Source organism: Peromyscus eremicus, chromosome 10 (genome assembly GCF_949786415.1).
Source record: "Peromyscus eremicus chromosome 10, PerEre_H2_v1, whole genome shotgun sequence".
NCBI classification, from domain to species: domain Eukaryota; kingdom Metazoa; phylum Chordata; class Mammalia; order Rodentia; family Cricetidae; genus Peromyscus; species Peromyscus eremicus.
The window spans coordinates 31,190,261-31,208,236 of record NC_081426.1 but is presented as its reverse complement, the minus strand read 5'-3'; the positions used below and the strand labels follow the sequence as shown (position 1 = coordinate 31,208,236).

At 50.4% G+C, this 17,976-nt stretch overlaps 1 protein-coding gene across 1 annotated transcript in view; it reads left to right on the top strand.

The window, feature by feature from the left end:
* Positions 1-2,594: 2,594 nt before the first annotated feature.
* The window catches only part of Man2b2 (mannosidase alpha class 2B member 2), a 29,920-nt gene continuing 14,538 nt past the window's right edge, over positions 2,595-17,976 (top strand). Inside the window, exons 1-7 of the mRNA XM_059275034.1 lie at positions 2,595-2,786; positions 3,447-3,593; positions 6,148-6,253; positions 9,490-9,662; positions 14,072-14,187; positions 16,368-16,545; positions 17,380-17,578. Of these exons, the coding sequence (XP_059131017.1) occupies positions 2,649-2,786; positions 3,447-3,593; positions 6,148-6,253; positions 9,490-9,662; positions 14,072-14,187; positions 16,368-16,545; positions 17,380-17,578 (1,057 nt within the window). The 5' untranslated portion in view covers positions 2,595-2,648. The remainder of the gene's footprint in view (positions 2,787-3,446; positions 3,594-6,147; positions 6,254-9,489; positions 9,663-14,071; positions 14,188-16,367; positions 16,546-17,379; positions 17,579-17,976) is intronic.

Below are 17,976 nucleotides of genomic sequence, written 5' to 3'. Positions count from 1 at the left end.
CTCTCCAGCAGGCTCCCCATCCTAAAGATTCCACAATCACCACAAACAGTGCCACCAATGGAACCAAGAGTTCAAACGCATGAGTCTTTGGGGGACATTTCTCTTTCAGACTACAGCAGACACTCATCAGCATCCTGTGAGACTGGACTTTATTGTCCTTACTCCACTCTGGGGCCCTTGGAAGTGAGAACCACTCCCTGATGTCACATGAGTAGCAGAGAAAAGAGCCAGCCTCAGCTCAGGCATACTCATTCCTCGGGTGCATATACCTCCAGATTTGTTGAGCTAATCCTGAAAGTAGAATTCACCCCATGCTTTGGTTCATGGATGCTTTCACCCACAGAAAAGACAATGGTTTAGGGGACCAGTGAAGCCTGCTGAGACTCCCAAAGATGAGTAATGAGGACCTGAGTTCAGATCCCCAGCATCCATGTAAACACTAGGTACAGTGGTAAGAATCTGTAACCCCAACACTGGGAGGCAGAGACAGGACGCTCCCTAGAGCTACTGGCCAGCCATCTTGGCCAATTAGTGAGCCCCAGGTTCAGTGAGAGATGCTATCTCAAAACACAAGGTAGAGAGTGGTACACGAAGATACTCAGTGTCATCCTCTGGCCTCCACGTGCATGCATACACACATGCACACACAGACACACACAGACACACACACACACACACACACCATACACACAAACAAGATACAGTACAATAATCTAACTTACTACAATTCAAACATATGCTAATTTGACACTTATATGCTGAGAAATGATAAAAGGGAAAAATTAAATAATTGTTTTTGAGATGAAACCATTATGTTCCTGTGAGAACAGAAATGTCTGTTTAGCAAAAACAATGCAATTCAGAGCATATCTGAACCGAGATGTTTCAGGCGGTGTTTGCGGCATGGCCTATCAGCCTGCACAGTGCAAAGTGTGTGTTAAGATCCAAGGCTGCAGTGACATCACCTGAAGCTGAAAGGACCAAGCAGACGCCATGACAGGCTGCTCAGTCTTCTCTCAGGATCAGGCCTCAGTTTCAGTTTCCTGAGACTTGAGCAAGCAGTTTCTGAGAGGGCCATGACATAGTCCTTGCAGTAGCTCCCTTTCTGCACGTACTCTGACTGCTCAAGGTTTAGCCAGTTGTTTGCTGTCTGGGACCGACCCCTCACCAACTTAGAGCTACGTGCACAGGTCAATGTGTGCAAGGCCTCCATGGCAGCTCAAGGACAAAGCCTGGGACTTGTCCAAGCCTGCCTAAAAATAACTGTAACCCCCAACCAGTAAATTCAAAGGTTACATACCCTCATCCAATCATATGACGCAAAGACTTGCATCACCCTACTTGAAGTTTTTCTCCTTAAGAACCCCTCATTCTGGGAGCTCAAGGCTGCCCTCCACCCACTGTGTTGAGTCCCTTGCTTGCTATCAATAAACCCCTGTGTGTTTTGCATCACATATCTGCTCTGTGATGTTCTTGCTCGGGGGTCTCTCGATGTGGGCACAACAAAGCAACAGGAGTGATCATCGCCAGAAATACCTCAAATTCTTCACAGGTTTGAGTCTGGTATTACACATACAGAAACTTTTTACTGTAGCCAAAGTTTTGCAGCCCCACATGTGTGGTCATGACACACAATTTAAGAAGCTATGGTTGGGCTGAAGAGATGTCACAGCAGTTGACAGCTCTGGCTGCTCTTCCTGAGGACCCACGTTTCATTCCTAGAGCCCGCATGGTGGCCCACATCCCATTGGCCAACACTTGTCATGCAAAGGAGGCTGGGAAATGTAGTCCAGCTGTGAGTCCTGAAGGGGCAGTGGCCACACAAGTTGGTAAATGGCTAACCACATCTGCCAGGGAGAGTCTGACCTATTGTGGGATCTAGAGGACTCGGGCCTTTGGACAGGATGGAAAAGGATCAGTTCTTGCTCACAGAACAACCTGTTTTCAGGTTGCATTTGCTGAAGGGCAAGAGACAGAACAGGCCAGCGTCACAGGTCTGGCCTCACGCTGCCCAGGAAACCCCAAACCGTGGGCCTCCTGCTCACCAGAGAGGGACCACAGAGGTGGCTCAGAGAACTGTTTTCCTACTAGCTGTGAAGCCACCAGTCCTAACGGCCTGGGAGACAGGGACTTCATTCACTTAGATCTCGTTTCCCTCACAACTCATGCCTCCCCTATCACCACATTCCATTTTATGGAGAGCAAAGAGATTAAATACCTGCCCGAACTCACCACTCAGGACCCCAGATTTGATTCTCAATCTACCAACCTTGACCCCTCTATATGTCTGTAAAAACCGGCTTTACTCCCTTAGAATGGACTCAGAAGTTCCAAATCAAGCCACTCTGAGGCTAGAGGTCTGCAAGCGGGCGATTGTTGTCCCGGAAGGCTTCCCAGTGCGGAGACCACAGCACTCTCCAAGGCTTGGGGCACCAGCCTTGGGCTGCAAGCCCACCAGCCGGAGACGAGAGGTGCATCGTGCACTCCAGCCGACAGGGGGCGCCAAAACCGGGACAAGCTCGAGTTCTATCCGTCGGCTCGCTGCGCTGGCGCGCTCCGGCCGACAGGGGGCGCCGCGGTCCACGGACCCGGAAGTGGGCCGCTCCGCCCGGGACCCGCCGCCGGGGCAGTGTCCCGCCAGCTAAGCCATGGGACCGCTGCGCTGGCTGCCGCTGCTCGGCCAGCTGCTGCTGCTGCGGCCGCCGGCGGCCCAGCCGGCCGGCCCCATCCAGGCCTTCGTGGTGCCCCACAGCCATATGGACGTGGGCTGGATCTACACCGTCCAGGTAAGTGGCGGGCGTTCCTGAGCCTCTTGAACAGTAGCGGCCTCCTGCGGGGTGCGCCCGGCCCAGCCGGGAAGCGGGTGGTGGCCTGGGCTCCAGCCTCCACCCTGGGACCCTGCCTGCTGTCTGAGCCGCAGCCCTGGGCTGGTCACTTCCTGCCTCGGAATCGTGGTATCACATCTTACTGGATGGTCCCTACAAAAGTCAGGGCAGGAGAGTGTGTCCCCAAAGTGTGGGTTGACAGGTGACCCGTCTTCGGGAGTAAGCCTGGAGTAGCATAAGGTGGGGCTGACTTCCAAGCATGTGAATGTCAGCTGACTCCTGGGAAGTGGGCTGGCCCTCTGTGGTGCTGACCCAGGGGCTAGCCAGTTCTGCTTCCTCTGCACACCACCACCCAGCCAGGATAAGCTTGGAGTTGGGCTTGTAACCTCGTGGTTCCTTCTGTTCAGAACCTTGGACAGGGCGGCTTTTTCCCCATTCATTGCCTCAGTTTCCCCATCTGTAAAGAGAAAGTGGTGATCCCTACCCATGCCCCTTAGGCCTGGGTGCACTGGGGGTATTACATATCGGGACACTTGGTCTCTGGATCTTCTCTTTGGTCCTTTGGGCTTACCACAGCCCTCAGCCTCTCTGGAGCTTCTGTGATGGCGTTTGCCTCCTCAGGAAAGCATGCGGTCCTATGCAGCCAATGTCTACACCACTGTGGTGGCGGAACTGACCCGTGGGCAGCATCGTCGCTTCATCGCTGTGGAGCAAGAATTCTTCCGGCTGTGGTGGGATGGTGTGGCCTCTGAGCAGCAGAAACACCAGGTAAGGCAGGGACAGGGGTGGCAGGATATATATGGGTCCCCAGGTACCCCAAGTGTCTGTGAAAGTCTCAGCAGGAGACTAGATAGCAAGTTCCAGATGTGCTCAGGGACATGCCAGCTGTTTAAAAAAAAAAAAAAAAAAGAAGTGTGGTCAGGGCCTCTGCCCAGAGACAGGGTGATGTAATCTTTTCTATCTTTTCTTTTTCTGCCTGTTCTTGTGGGGGAGGGGGAATCCCCCCACAAGGCAGCACTCCTTCCCCAGAGGCATGGGGGTTAGTGCTGATCAACACCCAGGTGAACCTTGCCCCTCCCTTATTCGCACACACTGACTCTCCCCTGCCCCTGCTGGCTGGGTTTGGAATCCGGCTCAGGGGCAGTTAGTGTCACACAATACAGAGAACCTGGGCAGGTTGGTGCCGGGTCCTACCATGGCTTCCTCTTCTATAAAATGAGGTAGTTGGCTCCCGGCTCGGACAGCTCATGCCAAGAATGAATCTGAGGAAACATCTGGAACAATACTTAGGCGCTCTTAGTTCTCTTCCCAGCATTCACCTTTCTTTTTCTTTTCTTTCTTGCTTTTTTTTTTTTTTTTTTTTTTTGAGACAGGGTTTTTCTGTGTATCCCTGAGTATCCTAAAACTCTCTGTAGACCAGGCTGGCCTGGAACTCACAGAGATCCGCCTGCCTCTGTCTCCTGAGTGCTGGGATTAAAGGCATGCTCCACCACTGCCCAGCTGCATTCACTTTCTGAGCAGCCACTGCATGTGAGCTGTGGAGAGCTTAAGTCACTTGAGGTAGCCGACTAAGCAGGCTTAGCGGGAGTCTGCTAGGTCTTACTGGAGCCAGGTTGAGGATCTTGTCAAGCCTCTCAAGTCATGGTGCATAACTTCCTGTTTGAGGCCACTTACCTGTACCAGCTATGGGGATTGTCATATAGACTTACAGAGATGGTCTGGCCACTGTCTCAAGGGTTTACAGTTTATGAATAAACAGGGATGTCGGACTTTAGAGCCCGCCTCTTCCAGTGGTGTCTGTCTCCAACCCTCTGTGAGGGGCGTGGCTTTGGGGTAAAGCTCTAGGTAAGAATCTACCAGTGCAGTTCCCTGGAGGCCAGGATTTTGTCTGCTGTGTTCAGTGCAGAATCTCCGATACTGGACAGTTCCTCATATGTAGCAGGTGGTTTGGGGTAAGCCACCTCAGCACACAAGCCAAAAGCACCATAAGGACTGCCTGGCAGCCCACTGCCCACCTTCACACCCATCAATTTTCTCTACCTATCCCTGCATTCATTTATCTAGCATACATTCGCCAGCAAGACCACACTGAACCCGAGATAATAGGCCTGTCTCCCTCCAAGTTGCCAGGCCCCCAAAGAAGACAGGCTGAGGAGCTGTTCCCTGAATTAAAGGATCTGAATGAAAGGTGACAGTTTACAGTGACGTATGGCCCCAGGTTGAATGGGTGTGCCAGGAGAGGAAACTGCTGGGACACTCTGAGGTTCATGTGAAGCCTGATGATTGTACAGTAGAGTGTTAGCATTCTGTTTCTGCGTTGGGGTGATAATACTAGGGTTAGCATCATCCTCATTCCTCGGAGGCATGCACAAAAGTGCTCTGAGTAAAGCAGCTAATTCACCCTGAGTGCTTTAGACAGAATGGAACAAGGATCTAGACATGGAAGTATTTAGGCAAAAGGGTCTAAAAATGTTGCCACTGCCTGAGTTTGCTGAGTAGTCTAGAATAGGTGGTCCTGGAGCCTGTCTCTGCCTCCTCAGTGCTAGAATTCCAAGCACATGCCACCGTGCCTGGCTTTTTACATATGCATTAGGAGGATCACTGATCTCAGGTCCTTGTTACCTGGGTCATCTTCCCAGCCCCCTGTAGCATATTTCAATGAAGAACTCAGCCACAGAGTTCTTCCTAGTAGCTGTGCCTTCTCCATAGAATCATCTGGAAAAGAGGTCTCCATAAAGGACCGTCTAGTCAGGCTGGCCAGTCAGCCTGTTGGTATGGAGTTACCTCCAGTCTGTGAATTGAGGTGGGAGGGCCCTGCCCACTGTGGGTGGCAACACTCCCTAAGAAGGGGATTCTGAACTGTAAGAAGGTGGAGGAAGTGAGATTAACACTGACACGCACACATCAATTCAATGCTCGCTACTCTTAACGGTGCATGTATCAAGACCAGTTCGGTTTTCTTGACTTCCCTGCCTCGATGGACTGTAACCTGGAACTGAGATCAATAAACCCTTTCTGCCTGAGGGGGAAAAAAATGTTGCCACTGAGTGGTTCTGGGGAGGAGTATGAGGAAGTACTTTGTTCTGCTCCTGCAGCTTTTTTTAAAGTTTCAAGTTATTTGAAAGTTAAAAACACATTTATGGACACAGACGTGGATCTAGGTCTCAGATAGCTGCCATGGGCCATGTGCTTCTGAGCATAGAGGACACGGTATGCACCAGGGCAGTGTCCTGATTTTGTGGAGTGAGCAGGATGGGAGTTTCATGAAGGCCCCTGAGCAGTGCTATGACCTGGCTGTCTTCTTCTGCCTGCCTGTGCCCAGGTTCGCCAGCTCCTGGATGAGGGACGCCTGGAGTTTGTTCTCGGAGGCCAGGTCATGCATGATGAGGCTGTGACCCACCTGGATGACCAGATCCTACAGCTCACAGGTTTGGCCACTGTACTCACTTCTGTGTGTGTGTGTGTGTGTGTGTGTGTGTGTGTGTACTCACTTCTTTATCATTTCTGATAACTAGCTGAAAACCAGTTAAACTGTTTGCTTGGCCTACGGTTCCTGAGAGTTCAGCCTACAGTCCCTGGCTCTGTGGACTGTGGGCCTTTGGTGAAGCAAAACGGCAGAAGGACCATGTGGATGAGGACAATGTTGATTTCATGATGGACAGGAAGAAACCAGAGACAAAGTGGACCTGCCCCAGTGACCTACCTCCCCCAGTCAGGCCCTACACCCTAAAATTTCCAGTACCTCCCACATGAGGACCAAGCCCCGGCCCCCAGTATATGAATTTATAGGGCAGTGGTTCTCAACCTGTGGGTCTCGACCTCTTTGTGAGTTGCATATCAGATATTTACATTACAATTCATAACAGTGGCAAATTTACAGTTATGAAGTAGCAATGAAATAGTTTAATGGTGGGGGTCACCACAACATGAGGAACTGTGTTAAAGGGTCGCAGCATTAGGAAGGTTGAGAACCACTGCTGTAGGGGATATTTCATATTCCAGCCGTCACACTCACCCTGCCTGTCACTCAGAGGCCATGGAGTAGGCCTGGCCTCCATGTCCTGAGATCTGCCTGCTCCTCTGAGCAGGGTGCTTTGGCGAAGGGAACAGTGATCTTCTAGGTCTACGGGGATTTGAGTAAAGGGGTCAAAAGTCAGGGGTCAAGAGTCAGGTGACCTAGGACCATCATGGCCCCAGGGACCTTGGCCTCGGGAAAGGGATGTATCATCAAAGCCCAATTCGCCCTTGAGAAATTAGTTTGAGATGATATTAATACCTGCCTCTTGAGAGAATTAAGTTGGGATAAATACATGCGAAGTACTTAAGTAGAAAGTACGATTCCCTAGAATGCCCAGTGAATGTTATCTGCTCTCACCACCAGCCATTATGACTGCCATTGTTACCACTGCTCTTCTTCCATTACTCCAACATCACCACCACCACCATTATCTCCATCACTACTACCCTCACCGTGATCACTACCACCATCACCATCATCACTACCAACCACCATCACCATTATCACCGTCACTATCACCAACCCCACTGTCATCTCCACCACTATCACCATTGGCATCCCATCACCCCCACTACAGTCATAACTGCACACTCTGTCCCTTCTCCCTGCCATCACCTCCAGCTGCAGTGACACACTTTGCTCACACAGTCCTCACGGAGGCTGAGGATGCCCTGGGATCCTTAGTCTCGTTTTGCACATGTGAAAACTGAGACCCGGGGGACTGGAGAGATGCTCAGTGGTTAAGAACAGTTGCTGTTCTTGTAGAGGATCTGGGTTCAGTTCCTAGAATCCACATCAGGAAGCTCACGACTTTCTGTAACTTCAGCTCCAGGGCATCCAATGTCCTCTTCTGGTCTCTGTGGACTTCTGGTCTCTGCACTCACATGCACTTATCCACCTAGATGTGCATGTTTAAAAAGAATAAATCTTAAAAATCGAGTTGTAAAAACTGAGACCCAGTGAGTGAAGTGACTTGGCCAAGGGCCAATAGCCAGTACTAGACTCAGGGCCCATGACTGAGCAACAAGTCCCGTGATCTCGGCACTCTGGCTTGGGCCCAGCTTCCCTGGTAAAGCCCAGAGGGGAAACACAGCACACTGTAAAGGGTATTAGCACATTTCTTGACTATCTTTGGAAATAAGGGACCTTCACTGAGGCCCACCAAGCTTACTCACCCACATGTGTTATCAGCTGTCTCCATAATCCATGCTGTTGAAAGATAAACTTAAGCACATTAGAGCGGTGGGCCTGATTTGGACAGGCAACACCAGACTGCAGGCAATCCAGGGAAACACTGACGGGGTTGAGGGAGGATGTGGAATAGACTCCTTGGTGGTTCCTGGCTGAGTGAGCTTACTCTTCTTGCTGTTTGCACTGAAGTGGGCTTTGGTTTGCACATGCGCATTCCCCAGGTTGTGGAGAAGTCACGGCCTCATAACTTATCCATCACTGACTGAGCTTGCTCTCTGCTCCTGTCAACTAGAAGATCAAATGTCTAGGGGAGGCAGTTAGCATGCCTTTGACTCAGACTCACTGCATTCTTCACCACAGGCTGGCACTGTGCCCTCAACAGTGAGGGCTCTGCCAGTATGCGGGTGGCCTAGGGAGATGACCTGTCTTCAACATGCTGCTGTTGACCATGCAGCCTCTTGCTCCATCCTCTCTGTTTCCTGCACATCCCAGTCTGCCCTGCTGGCAGAATGATGCTAGTCCATGTCCTCTGCCTGACCCTTACCCACTCCACACACCTGACCCACCAGACCACCAGCCTCCTCCATCCCTTTTGCCTTCCTGATGATCCTTGCTCTCTGTGCCTCAACCTTGCTTATAGCTTACTACTCCACTTACTACTCCTGGGCACCACCTGGGTCTCAGTCAGAGTCCCAGGCCTAGAGGGTCACTGGGTCCTTGTATCACATTCTTGCCATGCAGACTACAAACCCATTGGGTATTAGGAAGACAGCGCTTGGGGCAAGGTTTGGGGGAGATAGTCAGTGGTTCATTCAACATGTTGAGTTTCTTTCTGCCATAGCTCCGAACCCAGTGACTGTTCCATTGTGGTGGCTTCTGAATGATGTTTGAGTGGACAAATGGCTGGATGAGTCTGACCTAGAGTGCTTTGCTCTGTAACAAACTACCCCCAAACTTAGTAACATCCAGCAGCAAACATCTAGTATACCCACTTTCTGGATGAGGAGCTCAAGGTCCCTTAGAGTTACCCTCAGGGTGTGAGGTCTGGCTGCATAATCTAAGGCAAGAAGCTCATTCACCTAGTCCTGAGGGAAATGAGCCAGACACATAAGGACCAGTGCTTTGGGGTCCTCTTACAGAAGGTCCCTAATGCCACCAGATCAATAGAGGCATGTAGAATGCTGTTGCTGGGAGCTGGGAAGCTATGTTACATTATTGCAAGACTGAAAGTTCTGGAACTGAATGGTGGTGTGTATGAATGTACTTAAGCCTAGGTACTGTACGTCTAGAGATTGCTGGTGAATTGAATTCAATGTGTTCAATTAAGAGTTAAGATCGAAACCCTGCTCTGCCGTCCTCATGACCTGCTCAGCCTAGGAACTGATACAGGGTACCCAGAGAGCCAGGGTGAGAGGCCACCCGGCCAGCCCAGCTAGGTGACCTCTGTCTTTGCAGAAGGACACGGCTTTCTCTATGAAACATTTGGGATCCGGCCACAGTTCTCCTGGCACGTGGACCCCTTTGGTGCATCGGCGACGACCCCGACCCTGTTTGCCCTGGCAGGCTTCAATGCCCATCTCATCTCCCGGATTGACTACGACCTCAAGGATGCCATGCAGGAAGCCCAGGTGCGTCCCACTCCATACCCGCTGTCACCTCCTCCTGCCTTCCTGCCCCTCACTGGGCTTTGTGGTAACTGCCTGACCCGAGCCTGACTCCGATAGCTGCCTCCAAGAATGGCCTCTCGCCTCCAGGCCTTTCCACCCTTTAGCTGAGCCTGGGCCTGGGCTGGCTCCTTCCCACGGCTGTCCATGAGGACTGCAGCTGAGCTGTACTCTAGAAATGTGGATGAAGGACTAGAGGACCAGGTAGAGTGTTCAGCTGGGGACATCGCACACATGCAGCCACAGGGCTGACCATGTGCTAGGAAGGACGAGGCCTGGTGTCAGCTGCATCCAGCCAGCACCTCCATCAACCCTGGACCAGCTTGGGAGGTGAGGTGTTAGCTGCACTTGGACCTTGGGCAGCAGACATGTGCCCTCATACCTCTAGAGGCTGCAGGTGCTGGGTCAAAGTGCATGTGTAGTGGTGGCGAAGGGCAGGTTGCTGTTCCTGAAGGCTGGGGTCGGGGTCTGCCCTTGCCTCTCTTCTTGGCATGCAGGGGGCTATTTTCTCCTCACATCCCCACTGTGGTGTGCTATGTCTATCCCCCCTGCCCCCACCAACCCAATACTTTTCTTTTTCTTTTCTTTGGATTTTACTCGTGTTTTATTCATCCCCTAAGACCATGTAGCAGCTTGGTCTGCCATCACAAAATGCCACAAACCAGGCTGGATTTTGATAACCTCTTCAAAGACATTGAAAGTAGTGGTAGAATTTGCCACTTTAACCATTTTTAAGTATACGATTCAGTGGTGATGAGTACACAACTTGTTCAACAATGGCCATCATTTTTTCCATCTTCCCACACTGAAACTATGTCCATTAAACACTGGCTCCCTGTTTCCCGGCTGTTGGCACCCCCATCCTACCTGTTGGCACCCCCATCCTACCTCCTGACTGTAGTCAGATTTTTCTTTGGACCGCCAGCTTCCAAATAACAACACAGAGACTTATTATTAATTATGAAAGCTCGGCCTTAGCTTAGGCTTGTCCCACTAGCTCATAACTTAAATTAGCCCATATTTTTATTAATCTATGTTCTACCATGTGGCTTTTGTCTCTTTCCCATTCTGTGTGTCCAGCTCATTCCATGGCTCCATAGTGTCTTTTGTGTGCCTAGATTCATTTCCTACTTCTCTCTCTGCCCAGAAGTCCTGCCTATACCTCCTGCCTAGCTATTGGCCATTCAGCTCTTCAGTAAACCAGTCACAGCAATATATCTTCATAGTATACAAAATATTGTACAATATTTCCCCTTCTTTTGCCTAAATAAAAAGGAAAGGTTTTAACTCTGACATAATAAAACTATATAAAATAAGAACAATTATCAGGCTATCCTGTGCTACAGAGTGAGTTCCAGGAAAGGCTCCAAAACTACACGAGAAACCCTGTCTCAAAAAAACAAAGAAAAAAGAACAATTATCAGGTAGGAATTACATTTACAATGTCCAGTCCATTAGTGTCAGCAAATTCAAAGAAAATACTCCATTGTCTATCCTATCTTGGTGAGTCCAAAATTTTGTACCTAATTTACTTTCTATCCTAACTTGTCACCAACCCAAAACTATCTTTTTAGGTCTCAAATCATTTTCTTAGATAAAAATTTAAGCTTTTATTACTCTCAACCCTATATATTTTACACCTCTTTTGTGAATTTCTTTTCTGAATTTGGTAAGAAGGAAAATTGTAACTATAACTATCTAGTCTTCTACCCCATCAAAGATCCGAGAAGGGTATAATATTATCTGAGTAAACAAGAAGTGCAGAACAAGCACCTTCCAAAACTATAGAAAAGACAAAGACATCTGGCTGCCTGGACAGTCACCCAAGGTTCCTCTGCAATGTTGGAGCATCCGTCTTCAGCCTATAGTCCTAGAATAGACTTTTTTGTGAAGCAGGAATTTTGAAGGTCTGTCCTACTTTGTCTTGGCAAAGTTTGGCACTTTCTCTTGTGTCCTGATTGTCCAGTTTGGACAGCATCCTGTCAGCATTCCAGGTAAGGGCGGTTACTTGCCCAAATGGCTAGCTTTGCCACATTGAAAGCAAACTCCCTATGGAGGTTCTTTGATGTCCATCATCCTCTTTTGAAGTAAACTGGTGCTGCCGGGAGCAGACATGTCTCACTGTCTTGAAAAGCCTTATGTTATTAAGACATTTTAAATGCCATATTCTGTAGGTCTTTGAAGTATTTGAAGACCATCTATCTATTTAAAATATATCTCTGTTTGACATTCAAAACATAACTAACATGACTACAAGTTTGATTGTTATAGATGACTACTATTTCTTTATTATCCTAACCTGTATTTCTTTATTATCCTAAATAGCTTTAAGGACTAGAAATTTGCATTACATTTTTAAATGAGCTGCACAAGTACAATATCTTAAACAAGAGTGGGAACATATATATAGTATAACAAAAATAACCTTAAATTGGTATCAATATTCAAAAATCCATACCAATGTAAAATATTTGAGACTAGTAGTTTTTTTTTGGTTTTTTGTTTGTTTGGTTTTTGGTTTTTGGTTTTTTGGGGTTTTTTTGTTTTGTTTTTCTTTTTTCGTCTAAAAGTAGATTCAATAATCTACCCTTTTATCCTATTATTCCCATATCCACCCCTTTTCTTTTCAGAAAAAGATCCTTGAATCCAACCTTCCCTGTTTAGTTTCCTCCCTTATCACAACCAGAAACAACTCAAAACCAACCCTCCTAAACAATGGCAAACATTCATAACCTACCAAACAACCAAAAACCACCTACCCCACCTCTTGGGAATGTGGGCATCATATTCTTAAAATTACTTCCTGTTGTCTGGGGGTGACAGCATCTATAGGGGACCCTGAGAAAATTGAGATAATGGTCAAGTCCTGGGAAAACTAGCTGTGTCATTTGTTGTCCAGTCTCTGTGTGGTGGAAAAGTGCAGGGCTTATCTGGATAGAGTCGTCTGTGAGGCTGGACCTTCTTAGCTAGCAGCTTTGAAGTTGTTCTGGATGCAGAATTTTGGGGAAACTGCAACAGAGGCATTGTGAGAAGCTGGATCACCTGAGAAATCTGTCTTCATGGGTGTCTGGTTCTTTTGTTCCTTCTCCCATTCTGTGTGTCTGGCTCGTTCCGTGGCTCTATGGTATATTTAACGCACCTAGATTCATCCCCCAATACTTTTCTTTAAACAACCTTTCTTCTCCCTTTACCTCCTCTCCTTCTCCTTCCTTCCCCTCCTCCTCACTGCCTCCTCCTCCTCATCTCTCCTCCCTTTTTTTCTCCTCCCTTTCCTTTTTTCTGGTCTGGTCTGTTCTATTGATGCTAGGAGACTACAGCTGGGACCACCTTGCAATGCTCAGCAAACACTCTGCCACTGGGCTCCGCCCACCCTCTTTCCATCTGGACACCAGTCCTTCTGTGTTAGGATCCTTCATCTTTCTAAGATGTATTGTATTTTTAATTACATGTGAGTGTACCTGTGTATGAATTATGTGTACAAAGGCCAGAAGGTCAGAGGCCCTGGAACTGGAGTTACAGGCAGTTGTGATTGCCTGACATGGCTGCTGGGAATCAAACTCCAGTCCCCTGAAAGAGCACTATATGCTGGTAACCGCAGAGCCATCTCTCCAGCCGCAATCAGGATCCCTCTGATGATCTCATGTGGACACAGCCGCTCCACATGGAGTGCCATTGTGCTAACAGAGAGCATGTCTTTGTGCAGGACATGGTTAGAGTTACCCTGCCCTGCAGATGGGGAGAACAAGGCTCCAGAGGGAAAGGTGTCCCATGCACTATTGTCCAGGGGGCAGTGGTAGAGCTGGCCAGCAAGTGTTTCACACAGGTGGCCTTAGGCTGCAGGAAAGCATGAGGAGGAACATTTTGTTGTCACCTACAAAGCACCGGCTGCCGCTCCTGAACCTGAGCTCACGGGCATTGCTGATTTCACCTGTGGATGGCCCTAGTGCACTGAGTGAGGCTTCTCCCTGTTTTTCACTCAGATGGATCTGGGAGCTTGTGCAGGGTCCCCAAGCAGTGCTGAGCAGAGCTGGTTCTGGCACCCCAAGCCTGTCTTATGCCATCTGAGACTAGACTGCACAGTAGTGAGCTCTCCATGGCTGTGGATATTCAAGGAGAGCAGAATGACGCCTCTGAGGCCTGGCCTGGACGAGCCGGCACTGAGGAAGGCTGATCTCACAGCTACAGGTGGCCATGGTAGTGCCTGGCCTGAGGGAGTCTTACAGAGGAGGTGACAGAAAGCCGCCTTGTCCCTGAGCCTCTGAGAGAGGCTGAAGGTGTGGACATGCCATGGAGGTGCAAGGGGGCTGAGGAAGAAGAACCAGGGTACCAGCAAACGTTACCCTTGCCCCTCCCCCATCCTCCCCGGTTCACAGGGGCTGCAGTTCGTGTGGCATGGGTCCCCATCTCTGTCGGAGCAGCAGGAAATCTTCACTCACACCATGGACTTTTACAGCTACTGCTCACCCCCACACATCTCCTTCTCTAACAGGTAGGCGCCCCCGTCTGCAGCTGCCCTGCCTGTCTGTCTCACTGTCCGCTCCTGGGAACAACTGTGCAGGCCCTGGACCCCGTGGATCCGAAGCAGCTTTTTAGCAGTAGCTCCTCATGAGGTTTCCCATGTCCACACCTCCCAAGCTTGAGGGTGTGGATAGAACCCCACTTTACTATTCCAAAAGCCAGGGGGGTTGACATCTCAGAAAACAGAGTTGGCTCCTGAGGTATTGTACCCAACATCATCCTCTGGCTTCCTTATGCACACACACACACACACACACACACACACACACACACACACACACACAGGTGCGTGCACACGTGCACATACACATACACAGGATGAGGGGTTTTTTATATTTATTCATTTATTTTTAAGAATGAGTTTATGCGCACAGCGTGTGCTATGCCCACAGAGGCCAGAAGATGGTGTTGCCCCACCATTGCCAGAACTGGACTTAACAGGCAGTTGTGAGCTTCCCAGTGTGGGTGCTGAGAGCCAAACCTGGGTTCTCTGCAAGAGCAGCAGGTGCTCTCGACTACTGAGCCCCCTCTCCTGCCCCAGGGATGAGGTTCTAACATAGCACTCCCAGGGACATTGTACTTTGACTTGGTGGGACCCACCCTGCCTGCTCCAGGCCTCAGCTGTCCCCACCTCCAAGGTGAGAAAATGAGCTGGCTGGTATCCAGGAACCCCAGCACTAGGCCTCCATTTCCACACTTCCCTTCATACCTTCCACTCTCCTTCCTGCTTCATTGTGATTGTCCCTTGCCTCAGTGACCAGCTGGCTCCCTGACTCTGTCTACCTGGCCTGGAGAGTGAGCTGAGTTACAGGGAAAGGCACTGGGCCAGGGATGGTCAGGGATTTCTCAGATGTGGGGACATTTGTCTCCACATACACCTGGCTGGCCTGGCTTTGTGGGGTCTTCTGGAAAGTCATTCATTAGCTAAACCCGTAGCCCAAGGTCCTCGCCTCTGTCAGGGGTCACCATGTGCAGGCGTCAGGAATGGGAAGGGGCAGGGTCACCGCACGGAAGCACCACACCGTCTCATGGAATCAGCAGCCGTGTGCCTTGTGGCGAGGAGGTCCCTGACAACAGACAGCCTGTGCTCTGAAAACTGGCAGACCAGGGTTCAACCCTACCTCTGTCCTGTGTGCCTGAGAGTCCACATGTGAGGTACTCATGGCCTGGGAGTGAGAAGTGAGCAGAGAAGATGTGGGAACTTACCGTTTGCCAGGCTGCTCTGCCAGGCACGGTGTCTACCTCTTATGCCCCAAATTGTTTCTGTTACTCCTCCCATTGTCTCGTTTACCAACGAGAGACAAGGCTTGGCAAAGGTGGCCTGGGATCTCATAACTGCCACCCAGTGCTGCATGGCATGAACAGGGGTGGCACTTCCTGGGCTTCTCTAGACCCTGAGGCCGGGAGAACCTGTTAGAGATAACCCTGTTGCTACAGAAACCTCTGATGTTTACTCACCACAGATTTTGGGGTTGGTCTTAAGAGAGGATTTTTTTTTTATTGTTTAATTGATTGGGTGGTTCTGCTTTGGTTTAGGCTGTGTGTGTGTGTGTGTGTGTGTGTGTGTGTGTGTGTGTGTATGCACTAGTGCCTTCAGAAGCCAGAATTGGATCCCCTGGAATTGGAGTTATAGGTGTTTGTGAGTCTCCATGTAGGTGCTGGGAACCAAACTCAGGTCCTCTGTAAGAGACGGCTCGGGACTACTAAGCCATGTCTCCAGCCCCAGGTCTTAGTTTTCCTGATGCAGTTTCCCTCTGTAGCCCAGGCTGGCCTTAAACTTGTGTAGATCTTCCTGTTTTGGCCTGGTGACTGCTAGGGTCACAGATGTGAGACATCACTCCCAGCTTTGATTTTTATTTAATTGCATTACAGTGTTTTGTTTTGTTTTGTTTTGTTTTAATCCTAATATTTGGGGCAGTTTTGTACCCAAGATGAATCTTCACCCTGGCCTCAGGCAGGCAAGGTGGTGGCTTACAGGAGCCAGGGCACAGGTGACCCTCACCCGATCCCCATTGGGCCATCACGGTGGGGAAGACAAGGCCGCTGGCTCCATGTGGCCCTGAAGCGATATTCCCAGGATCCCACCGGCAAACCACACTCAGCACTAAGCCTCTGCGTCAGTCTCTTCTGCTGGCCTCTGTCCTCCCTCAGGTCTGGATTTTACTGGAACGGTGTGGCCGTCTTCCCAGAACCACCCCCAGATGGCGTGTATCCCAACATGAGTGAGCCCGTCACCCCAGCCAACATCCACCTCTACGCTGAAACTCTGGTGACCAATATTAAACAGAGGGCCGCGTGGTTCCGGACTCCCCATGTCCTCTGGCCCTGGGTATGGCATGCTCTACTTGGATATCCTCAACACTGACAGGGCACTCATTGCGACCTGGGTGTGGCCCTATGGCAGGAGCAGCCTGCCCATCTCTAGCCCATCTCTACCTGTTTCTCAATGCTCCATCCTTCCCTGCAGACCCCTGGGCCTCACCCACTGTTCCACCCTGCCTGCTGCCCTCCAGGCTGATAGATAGACCAGCAGGCCGGCCTCCACTCCCACTACTCAGATTGTTCGGGGCTGAAAGCCAGACTGGCCTCCTCAACTCTATATGCATCGGGCTCCTTATCTGAGCAATGGGTTTAGTGCTGCCTGCCATGAGGCTCATGAGAGGGGCATTCCTGGGGGACAGCCCTGTGCCCCATCATCATCACTAACCTTTATTAAGGCACCAACTGCTCTGCAGTATTTGTCTCCTCCATCGTACTGGCACCACCAGACCCAAGAGGAAGGCAGTTCTGAAATGCATTTACAAGCAGGGATCTGAGGCTCAGAGAGGTTAGGGAATTGTCTTGAGGCCACACAGCTACTTAGCAAATAGAAAGGGGTGGCATTCTGTATGGACCTGGGCAGGTGACCCACAGCCTGCCTTCCTAGTCCATGGCTGCTTGTGGTCAGGATGTGAGTCAGGGCTATGTAATAATATCACATTATCGCAATTAGTCCTAGGGGTGGTTTCTAAGGAGAGCCCTGACAGCTACAGGATTCTTTCTGGTGTCCTTGTGGACCAATGAGGGTGGGTGGGCTGCTGGGGGTGGCAGTGATAAACCTTCTTGCCTGGGCAAGGGCTCCGACGGTTCGTAGAGATTCAGGCCACCGCTCTGTGTCCTGCAGGGATGTGACAAGCAGTTTTTCAACGCCTCAGTGCAGTTTGACAACATGGACCCCCTGCTGGAGTACATCAACAACCACTCTGCCCAGTACGGCATCTCGGTGCAGTACGCCACACTGAGCGAGTACTTCCAAGCCCTGCATGCCTTCAACATGACCTGGGGCATCCGTGACCACCATGACTTCCTTCCCTATTCTTCAGGTACGAGCCTCAGGAGGCTGGGGGCAACTTAGTATCAAGGGTGCAGACCTTCCTCCTAGCCCAGTGTAGGCGGGGGGGGGGGGGGCGCGGGTACCAGGCTGGTTCCCTCCTGCTCTTCTCACATAGACAGCTGTTTCCCACCGCAGGGCCCCCTCTTGGGAGTACCCTTCCGCCCAGTCTCCCTACATGCTCCTCCCCTGGGCAGCCCCTGCTCACACCGTGGTGGGGCAATGTGCCTCCTCTGTGTTCCAGCAGCCACACTTCCTCCTTGCTCTGCTCTGTCATTGTCATTGTGCGGGACATCGTCTGTTTCCTACCTGTGTCCTCAGGCCTGGGCCTGAGCAGGTTTCAGCGTCCAGCCTCTGCACCCAGGCTGGGTGAAGGCTGGCACCCACCCA